Source organism: Mandrillus leucophaeus, unplaced genomic scaffold, assembly GCF_000951045.1.
Source record: "Mandrillus leucophaeus isolate KB7577 unplaced genomic scaffold, Mleu.le_1.0 Scaffold143, whole genome shotgun sequence".
In the NCBI taxonomy this organism is placed as follows: Eukaryota; Metazoa; Chordata; class Mammalia; order Primates; family Cercopithecidae; genus Mandrillus; species Mandrillus leucophaeus.
In genome coordinates, this window is record NW_012101399.1 from 3,247,686 (window position 1) to 3,258,555 (window position 10,870).

At 40.2% G+C, this 10,870-nt stretch overlaps 1 protein-coding gene and 1 pseudogene across 1 annotated transcript in view; one reads left to right on the plus strand and one right to left on the minus strand.

The window, feature by feature from the left end:
* Positions 1–454: 454 nt before the first annotated feature.
* On the minus strand, positions 455–1,097 carry LOC105535242 (annotated as a pseudogene).
* Positions 1,098–1,199: 102 nt separating this feature from the next.
* Positions 1,200–10,870, plus strand: part of STAT4 (signal transducer and activator of transcription 4) — a 152,521-nt gene continuing 142,850 nt past the window's right edge. The window contains exons 1-2 of the mRNA XM_011974214.1: positions 1,200–1,389; positions 2,712–2,799. Coding sequence (XP_011829604.1) covers positions 2,774–2,799 — 26 coding nt within the window. The 5' untranslated portion in view covers positions 1,200–1,389; positions 2,712–2,773. The remainder of the gene's footprint in view (positions 1,390–2,711; positions 2,800–10,870) is intronic.

A 10,870-nucleotide genomic window follows, 5' to 3' on the forward strand; every position in this document is an offset into this window, starting at 1 on the left:
AGCCAGCTGTAAATGACTCTCTGAAGTAGCATGGAAAGAAGAACTGATTTCATTAGATTCTCTTTTTTAAAAAATATTTTTTAATTTAAAAAATTGTATTTACTCAGAAGCATTCAGAATGTCAACAAAACAGCGGCAACTTTTTTTTTCTTGCAAAAACAGAGTGATGTTCAGTTAACAGAGCAGCAATTATTTCATATAGGCTGTGTCAGAGACAACTGAACATGAAAAAATGACCATCCCCATATATGATTAATTTGTGCTATGGACCAAGAAGAACCTGCTTTAAATTTCCATGCCATTTACACCCCCCATACTGTATCAACCAAGGTTAGTGGCTATTGAAAATGCCAATAGTAGAGGGCTATCTAACTACACAATTGATAGCTTAACTAAACAAAAAAAGACACTGTACAGTTTAAAAACAAATCTTACACAGCCTTACATTTCCTTTTTATTTTTCTTTAAAAGGAGTGAGTTGTATGGGAGGGTTAAATGCTTTATAGACAAGGAAAAGAAACTGTGCTAAAACCAACTTATTCAACATCATCTTCTTCACCATTTCTTCATTTTCCTCATCTTCCTATTCTTCCTTCATTGTCTTGCTTTTTTTCAGCCTTCATGCCTCCCTTTTTTGCTGTATCAGGCTTTTCTTTAGCTCGGTATGCAGCAATATCCTTTCACATATTTCCTTCGGCTTAGCAGCCTTCTTTTCATAAGGCTGTTTGCCATCTGCAGCAGTGTTATTAACGTCTCTCCCATTTCTTTGCTACGTCATCAATGGGTAGGCCAGGATGTTCTCCTTTGATCGTGGTGATACTCAGAACAGAACAAGAAAAAGCCCAAAAGAGGCCTCTTGGGGGCACTGGTTTCCTTAAACTCCTCTTTTGTCTCCCCTTTAGGAGGGATTAGATTTTCGTTTGTCTTTCATAACAGGCCTTGTCTGCCTTTGCCATGTCTTCAAATTTTCCTTTCACTTTAGCAGACATGGTCTTCCACCTCCATGAGCACTCCTGAGACAACTCTGAGAAGCCAACCGAAGGAGCTGGATGCTGCTTCTTGTGCTTCCTCCCAGCAAGTCTGTACAGAGAATGCATATGATGACATGTTGCCTCATGGCCTCCTAGGATCTCCTTTGCCCTTGTTTAACATTTTTTCCTTAGGCACTAACAGAGTGGCCCAGTGCCTGTCGACTCTCACTTTCCCCAGCACTATTTCTATGGAGCTCAATGTACTGCAATGGCCATGACAGTGGGAGTCAGATGCTGCCTCTCATTAGATTCTCTTTATTGGAAATTTGAACAGAAAAATATGGAATGAACTTTACAATGAACAGTGGAATGGGAAGTGAGGGAATTTCAAGGGAATGAAAGCTTTGGAAAGTCAAAGGCATGTATCATCTTGAGTTACCAGGGGGCAGAAGAAGTTGGCCATTATAGAGAGGAGAATGGAACTGATGTGTAGAATGAAGCTGATACCATGAAAAAACGAGAGACAAAAGACAGATATAGAGTGTCTCAGAGAAAAACAGAAATAGAAAAAATAGAGGCAGAGAAAGAGAGAGAGACCGAGAGAGAAGCAGGCAGATGAAGAGATAGAGGTAGATAGAAACCTCACTCAGAACTGCCACCATCAGCTTAATCCCCCAAACTAGAAACCTCTGCAGACATCTCCCTTATCACCCACATCCAATGTTGTCAATTCCACCTTCCACAGATGTCTTTGAGGGCTAGGCAGGGTGGCTCATGCCTGTAATCCCAGCACTTTGGGAGGCTGAGGCAGGAGGATCACCTGAGGTCAGGAGTTCGAGACTAGCCTGGCCAACATGGTAAAACCCTGTCTCTACTAAAAATACAAAAAAATAGCCGGGCATGGTGGCAGGCACCTGTAATTCCAGCTGCTCAGGAGGTTGAGGCAGGAGAATAGCTTGAACATGGCAGGAGGCAGAGGTTGCAGTGAGATCGAGCCACTGCACTCCAGCTTGTAAGATAGAGAGATTCCATCTCAAAAAAAAAAAAAAAAAAAAACCCATCTTGGAAAAATCTTTTTTTTTTTTTTTTTTTTTAAGTCCTGCTGTCACTGCCATCCAGATCTTCGTATCTTCGTAAGTACTTGCTGGGACTATGGCAAAAACCTCACAGCTGGTCTCTCCCTGCCCCAGCCTATTTCCAGCACTGTTGCAGATCACACCATCTTACACTTTGGTAGCCAGGTCTTTGGGCCTGATGAAACCTGCCTCATCTCCTCTCCTGCGAGTGCTAGGCTCCTCCAGATCCCATTCTTCTGCCACAGCACATCAGGCCCTGACCTTTGTAAATGGGATTCCCTTGGCTTTCTCTTCTGCATTGGGCAGTCTTCTATCCTGCCTTCAAAATCTGGCTCAAAAATACCTCAGTAATGCCTTTTCACCTCTTTCAGGCAGAGTTATCTTATGATAAAATTCCTACCTTTCCCATTACACTGTGAGCTTTTTTTTTTTTTTTAGTTATCTGTGAATTCCCAGGGCACAGCAAATGTGTGTTGTCATGAACTAAACTTGCGGAATTTCAGGTAATGAGGGAGCCAGGACACTACTGGGTGGGTGGCCAGCTCTTATGATCCTGCCCCCACCCTGTTCCCCAGAGCCAGTCCCTAGATTTTCAGGCTTTTGTCTTCATCCACGTTTATCCCGACATATCCTCTGAAAGCTCCAAACAAAATTTTCCCCACAGCTCCATGGTAACCTCAGCAGAGGCTCCTGGAGGTGACAGTTCTGGGATGCAAAGAAGGGCAAATGAAGCAGGGCAGCTATTTGTCCATGTGAGTATTTGGACTTCCTTGACACACATAAGAGCAATTTCCTTCCTTTTTACTTTGAATCCTAAGAAAATGCCTCAATTAAAAAAAAAAAATTAACCTTGGAAAGAGAGGATGTGAATTAACTCACTTTCCATGACCTGAACCACTTAGAGCTTCCAACAAAGCTTTGGGGGGAAATCTGTATTTGATCAATGTTGAAACAATCACTCTGATACAGAAATGCATGCAAAAAGAGCAATTTCTGACCAGCTTTTATTTTGCATATTCTATTCCTTTTGACAGTGATGACAAATGGAATAAGATTTTTGTTCACTACAAGAAGCTCAGTAGCATGTACCAGGGCAATTAACTTGGAAATCTGTGAATAAGCATGATTCAGGGGCCTGTTGAACATCAACTTGAGGACTCTTATGAATCCTGGTTGCTTCCATTGGCTGAAAAAATACTGTAAAATCTTGCATTTTGCAGTAAAAAAAATTCATTGTGCTTGTGACTCCTACTTGAGTCACATGGTATCAGATGGAAAATGAGTAGGAAGGAAAGGATCACTGCCAACTAAAAGGAGAGAGTCTAGTCTGGACAGAGCATTTTGTAGGACACAGATTTGATAGTAAGCCAACTATTTTAAAAATCCTCATTCTTGCAAGCTAGCACATGACCTCTTTCCTAAGGGTGAGGAGACTCCAGAGGTACATATTTGCCATCTGGAGTGGACTGTGCAATTCATCTAGAAACCTGCATCATTGAAATTAATCATCATGATGAACAAGGAGAGCATGCTGGGGCAGGGAGGTCAGTTTCACTTGATAAGAATAGAATGCACATTCTAGCTGGGAATGTGCTGACATTCATTGCATTCAGGAAAATTCTACACAAAGCCTCTCTCTCTGGAGAGGATTCCTGAGAAAGAGAAGGGCTCCCTGTGTGGCATAGAAATGAGAACCCCCTCAAAGCCCTGACTTTTGAAGGTGTCTAGAATCACAGTGATTCGATGCCATTGGATACTGCTCTTTTTCTTCCTGGAAGGGAAGCATCAGTCCATCAGTTCAAACCCTACAGGGTTTTCCTTGTTTGTCCTAATCATGTTAGAAGCAGAAAGCCTCGTTAGTAATCAAGCACCAGTTGGAGATGTTTCCTACCAAACGTATGGTTTTAATTTTGAAGCTCTCCATTCATTGTTCTTTAGCACTATGAAGGGCTTGTAACCAGCTAACTGCTTCTCCTACTTTGGTCTGGGAAACTAAACACAAATCTGGCTTAAACTTCAGTTGGGCTAGGGTCAAATTTTGTTGGTTTTTGTTAATGTTGTTACTTATTTTTGAAAGAGGCATGGACAAAAAAAGGGCAAGAGTTGGAATGGTGTTTGAAGCCTGCTTGTGGTGTTTTGGGGAAACAGGAACATATCCCTAAAAAAGATATTTCCTTCAATATGGGAAAGTTCCTTATTGTTTCAATGGAGCTCTTGAAATCTGAAATGTTTAGGGAGCAGTAGAAATTTGATAGGGGATCATAGACTCAAGGGGATGAGAGAAGATTTGAAAAGACATCGAATATAACTCCTTGATTTAGTGAAACCATAATTTGTAGTTTTCCTCTGATGAGTCACGGCCAGGAAATAGATATTGTAGATGAGTCTAGGTCCTTGCACTTCTCAGCTTCTGTCATTTACAAATTCTACTTTGACGTCTCTGAAGATGACATCTGAATGTGCTTATGCAGAAGAAATGGCATCAAATAGAACTGGTTTAAAATCCCTAATTTGCTACTTAATTACTGTTTGAGCTTGCATAAGTTATTGAACCCTCTAACCCTCAATTTCCTCATCTATAAAATGGGATAATAATAACTACCCTGCAGGGATCATTTTAAAACTAAATTAGATGATGCCCTATGATATTTATATCTATATTCCTACTTTCCACCATACACAGCACAAATTTTTTTAAATAAAATAAAAATAAAAATATAATCTATAATATTTAAATGTAAATTTAAGATAATGGATGTTGTTTTGCTGAAATTAAATGCATTTAAGATGTGAATTTGAAAGTTATATGAAGGTTTGTTTGAGTTTAGTCAGCCTATATCATCAAATTCCACTGTGTAAGTGTCTGGAATTTAATCAGAACCCAAAGAGATCTCTCAGCCTGTTTGCCATGGCATAATGGGTTGCCAGGTGCTGTTTCACCTCTGCTGAGACTGTTGCTTGGATCAAAGAGGGCTCTTGTTTATCAAGCTCCCTATGAGACTGGGCAGGGTCACTGGTAACCCACCAGGGTGAGCTCAGCCAGAGGGAACCTGTGTCTTGGTGCTCCACTGTGAACAGTCTCATAGACACCCATACTTGAGTGGGCTTAGGGACCCATACCCTTCTAAAATCCACTGAGATCCACTGAGAAATCTTCAACAGAGGAGTTATGTGTTAACTTTATCTTTTAGAGGAATCACGTTGGCAGCAGCTTGAGAATAGGCTGGAGTGGCTAAGAATGACCAGGGAGTGGCAATTGGATCGTAGAAATACTTCAAACTCAGGTACCTGGCATTTAAAACACAGCACTTCCAAGCACCACCAGCTTTACCTGCTTTTATTTTCCAGTATGAAGCTTCTGCTCCTGCCAATATGTCTGTTGACCTTCCCTGAACTCACACTGGGTTTCCCTGCCTGTTCAGCTCGTACTCATGTCTTTCTCTTCACTTACATATTCCCCTAGTCCTTATCAAAAATCCTAACCATTCTTTTAGGGTCTATCTTCTTCACTCAGTCTTTCTTAGTTTGTTCAAATTACCTAATATGATTCATAAATTACCTTGAATTGAGGTATTTATGTTCCATACTATGACTTGTCTCTTCCAGCAATTGGGTTCAAATGTGATGGCAGGCACACCTCTTGCACAAGTTGGTATTTTACCTGGTTTTAACTTATGATGGCTCATTGTTCAATGCTGGCACTCTATAATTTGCTGAATAAATAGATGACTAAATAAACCACCCATTGACTCATCTTATAGGCACCTCTATATAGCTGTAAGGGAATTATTTAGTAACCGCTTAAAATGTATCCAAATAGAATGTTTTACATTAGGTTCATAAGTGAAAAACAAGCTTGTCAGAGATCTTCAAATGAAGCTTATTTAATGAGTTTTTTTTTTAAAATCCTATACAATAATGGAAAACCACAGAAAGTGGATGTGATGGTAGTTTGAGAGCAACATTTTACTGGTTTATAAGAAAAGTAAAAAATAGAAGTGAACAATAAAAAGACTGAAATAATTTATCCTCCATATGTTTTGTTTTATGTTTGCTTTGCTTCTGGACAAGACACAAACGAAGTTGCAAAAAAAAGGCAGCCCTTTTAGTTGGTAAGAACAGGGCACTGATTAGCAGCAATATATTGAAACTATATAAAGCAATGAGTTTAAAAGTACTTTAGGAAACCTGAGATCTTCAATCAAGGCTGCAACTGTAAGTTTTTTTAAAAGCCACAAAAGAAGCCAAGTCTTTAGTAAAAGGGCTGTTTTGAAACATTAAATTTTATTTTAATTTTTGTCCTAATTTATACCAAATCTTCAAAGTAATCAGGACTTAGTTACATCTTAACTGTTATTCTTTTGATAATTTTTTTAAATAGAAAAGGCAGTTCTGATTAGTTAATGATCAAAATGTTTTTCAACTCTTCTATTATGACTCGGGAGATGGCAAACTATGTCCATCATTTTAATTTTATTTATTCCTAGTAAATTACTTTACAAAAATAAGGCATTAATATATATTTGGTGAATGAGTGAATGAATGAATAAAGAATGAAGAAATGATACTATCACTGAGTGACAGGTCTTTGAATGATGGGCTCAGATTCTCAAAGGAATTAAACAATCTTCATAGGCTCATGCTTGGAAATTCAATTTTTTAAAGGACAGAAAATGGCATAAAATCCTAGATGATCTTTTTTATTTATTTATTTTTTGAGATGGAGTCTTACTCTGTTGCCCAGGCTGGAGTGCAGTGGCATGATCTCGGCTCACTGCAACCTCCATCTCCCAGGTTCAACTGATTCTCCTGCCTCAGCCTCCGCAGTAGCTGGGATTATAGACGAGCACCACCACACCTGGCTAATTTTTTAAAAAATATTTTTGGTAGACACGGGGTTTCGCCATGTTGGCCAGGCTGATTTCAAACCCCTTACTGCAAGTGATCCACCTGCCTTGGCCTCCCAAAGTGCTGGAATTACAGGTTTGAGCCACTGCACCTGGCCCCTACATGATCTTATTCTCTGGGCATTAGGCCCCTGGTTCCAGGTCTGTCCCCACTCCTGACCTCTACCTCCTTTGTTCCTGCTTTAAGACTCCAGTCTTGCCATGGTTTCTTAGGCTTAGCTCTGTACCTGTGCTCCCAGATACCTCTGGTCCCAGCTCTAATCCACAGATACAATTTACCTATTGTTTGTCAATTGATTAAATTGTTAGATTAGTCTGACGGGAAATGTTGTTCACGTAAAGTCAATATCTTGTTGTATGCCCATTATTTATTCAGTTTGACAATTTTTTTCCCTTGCTATAAAAGTTGAGCTTAGAGGTCTTTAATTTTCAGAACTAAACCTTTTACCCTTTTATTACACAACCATTTTATGCTGGCTCTTTTCCCAGTGTCCTGGCATTTCCTTAGTTCCCCATGAAACGCTAAAGAGCTAAAGAGTAACAGATGTAACCCAGCAAAGGCCTCAACCAATTCAGCAAGTACTCTGCGAAGTACGTCATACTCCTCACAAGTTTGAACGCAGCTTCTTTACAACCACTCTACCGTTCGTCTCTTGCTCTCTTTCTGGGGCTCTGTCCTTATCTCTAGTTCATAGTCTAGTACTATCTTTTTTTCTTTTTTCTTTTTCAGATGGAATCTCCCTCTGTCACTCAGGCTGGAGTGCAGTGGCATGATCTCGGCTCACTGCAGCCTCCATCTCCCGGGTTCAAGCGATCCTCCTGCCTCAGCCTCCCAAGTAGCTGAGATTACAGGTGCCTGCCACCGTGCCCTGCTAACATATGTATTTTTAGTAGAGACGGAGTTTCACCATGGTGGCCATGGTTGGCCAGGCTGTTCTCAATCTCCTGACCTCAGGTGATCCACCTACCTTTGCCTTCCAAATTGCTGGGATTACAGGCATGAGCCACCGTATCTGGCCCATAGTTTGGTACTATCTTACATTGTATCAAGGGTACAAAGATATGACTAGATCTAGTGACGTATGTGGGCTTTGCTCAATAATGTCTTTTATAGACAGGGGAAGAGGCCACTGAAAGCTTCAGGCCTACATGGTTTTTACCTTACACAATTCCCACAGAGAGAGAGTCAGAGAGACTGGGTCCTACCACCAGTCCAAAAGTATGAGTCACTGTAGGAATAAAGTGCTAGATTGAGACTTCTGGTTCCTTGACAACAAAGATCAAAGTGAAGTAGGTATCCAGCAGCCATTCTGGATAATTCTAGTGTCTTACTCTCAGATATTATAAAATTCACTTTGAGAATGTGAATTAGCCATATATTTGAACATAAGAAGAAAATATATCCAGGAACAAGGTTATTATAAAGACCAACACCCAGGGCTGAGAAACCAAGTGTTTCAGCTGTGCTATTGAATAAATTCCATCAGGTGAATAAATAAGCCTGAAACAATAGCCCTTTCTGAGCCGGAGTTTACACAATGCAGTACACAGCAAAGGTGAAAGACTCTCCGCAGGACGACTCTTTAGGAGTTTTCTCCTGTGTTGGCCTTGTCTTGTCAAGGTGTTCTCAGTGGTAACCCAACCTTGAGTTTTGCACAGGCATCATTTACAAGAGTTAATTGCCTCCCACCAGATAGCATTTACTCCACTGGTTATCTCCAAAGGAAAGAGCAACACTGTGTTGGAAGCTCGTGTTTAAGGAATTAAGTAGGGCACAAGTACAGCCAACTAAAACAGATTCAGTGCTCTGGCAGTATTGCAGAGAAGACAACAAAGTCAGTGTGGTTCCTACTACTTGGCCCTTTGCCTTAAATGAAGTGTTAGATTCCCTATCTAGAGATTCTGCCCTTTGCTGGAAAGACCAATTGACTGGATGATCTAATCATGTTGCTCCCTTTGCCAACCTGTATGTAATCCATTGTTATCATTATTAAGCAACATCCACTGGAATTCTCTGGGAATGGTATAGGAAGTTAGAAATACAAACAGAGGGAACACAGCTTTCCCCTATGATGTCAGCTTCTGTTTTAGCCTAAATACTTTTAGAGGATATCCCAGTTAAGCCAGACATCTTGTTTACAATGGGGCAGTATTGCAGAGTGTGGGTGAGAGGACAATGCACTCACAGTACAAGCTACCACTGTGCAGTTGGTTCTGTCAAAGTCTCATGTTACAGCTGATTAACTGGCTGCTTCTGACAGGGCCAAACATGACAAGCTTGTCCACCCTGAGAGAATCTGCAGACTGAATGCCATCTAAAAGGGAGCCTAAATAGACAGCTCTTTGATACATTACCATGGATCTTTTTGTCCCTGATTTTTATTAATCTTTTATATAGAGAGAGCAGCACTTGACACCGATGACTACTGCCCTTGTGATTTCCTCGTGGGTTTTTCTAAACCTTGGAGCAATGAGGAAGTGAATGCAGAGTCTATGCCTTTATATGGGAAGTGAATTGGATTATTAGAGAAAATTCTCTGGAAAAACCAACCAACCAACTAGCAAGCAGTGATGGCTCTAGAATTTCCATAAAGGACTTAAACGGGACAACTTTTTCGGGACAGCCAGGGAATTTGTCTTAAAGTTGTATAGCAAAGAAACCACCTTTACCTAGATAACATGGAGTGGTATGGTGGATATTGGAGACAGGCAAGAGACCTCTGAGCTATCTCTTGTCATCGCCACCCTGTGTAAGTTAGACATACCCAAATACTTAAGGAACAAAGGCTTTATCTAAATTACAACTAAATACCCAGGTATGAATCTGTCCAATGTCACCATTCAGGTGCTCAGGTTAAACAAAGACAGGAATAAATCCTCACAATCCTTTCACGTGAGCACTATTGCTTGCATCCTCTCTTCTTCCACATCCGACCTAGTATAAAGTAAGACTGATACACTTGCCATAGCCATAGAGCAAGTTGGTAAGGGTCTAGTTTATTAATCCTATAAACCTTGTGACATCTCAGGACAAGTGATTATACAATCACAGATGCCAAAAGGCTGGAGACTAAAACTGGTCTTGTTTAAATGTGAAAGGCAGTCTCTCACAGATAAACTCAAAAGAAGCTTCGGTTTTTAGTCGCGCCACGAGTTGGCTTTCATGTGAGAATAGTGCCCTCTGGTGCTTTTTTAAGTTCCTGCCTCCAAAACTGGCTAAGGAAAAGAAGCCCGTTGCAATTTGACCAACTTTAACAATTTATGGGAAAGGACGGACTGTTGTTAAAATAGTACTTTGCTTTTCCATTTTAAAACTGTGTTCTATGTTGTAAGACTATTCCCCATTGCTCTCATGTAGCATAAAACAAAGAATTTGTACTCCACCCGGAAAGATTAATGGAAGCAATAGTCAAATGGAAAACATGCGTTTATTCCAGCTCCTCAACAATGATGTGACTCTGTGAAGCCAAACAATTCTCAAGAGAAGGAAGATACCAACCCTTCATTTTTAAGATTGAGTTCATTATTTTTACACTGAGTGAAGCTACAGACATAGGTTCATCTTCTGTGGAATGATCTAATTTAGTTCAGTTTGATTTCCCTTAGTTTTTGGACTGCACATCCACTGGTCATCTCTACATTTGGAAGAAAGAATGTTCTATTCTTCTAATGACAGATTTTCTACAATTTGGGTATCTGTTTCAAGTGGTTATTTTCTTTGGATATATATATATATATAATTATTATTATTATTATTATTTTTTGCTATAGCAAGGAATTCCAAGCTGATGATGATCAGATAAAGCCTTTTTCTGGAAAGATTTATTACAACCCTCACTGTCTCCAGATAAGGATCCTGGCCTGCAATTTTGCGGATGAATCTATTGCCCCAACCAGTTACAGGTTGCCTCATTCT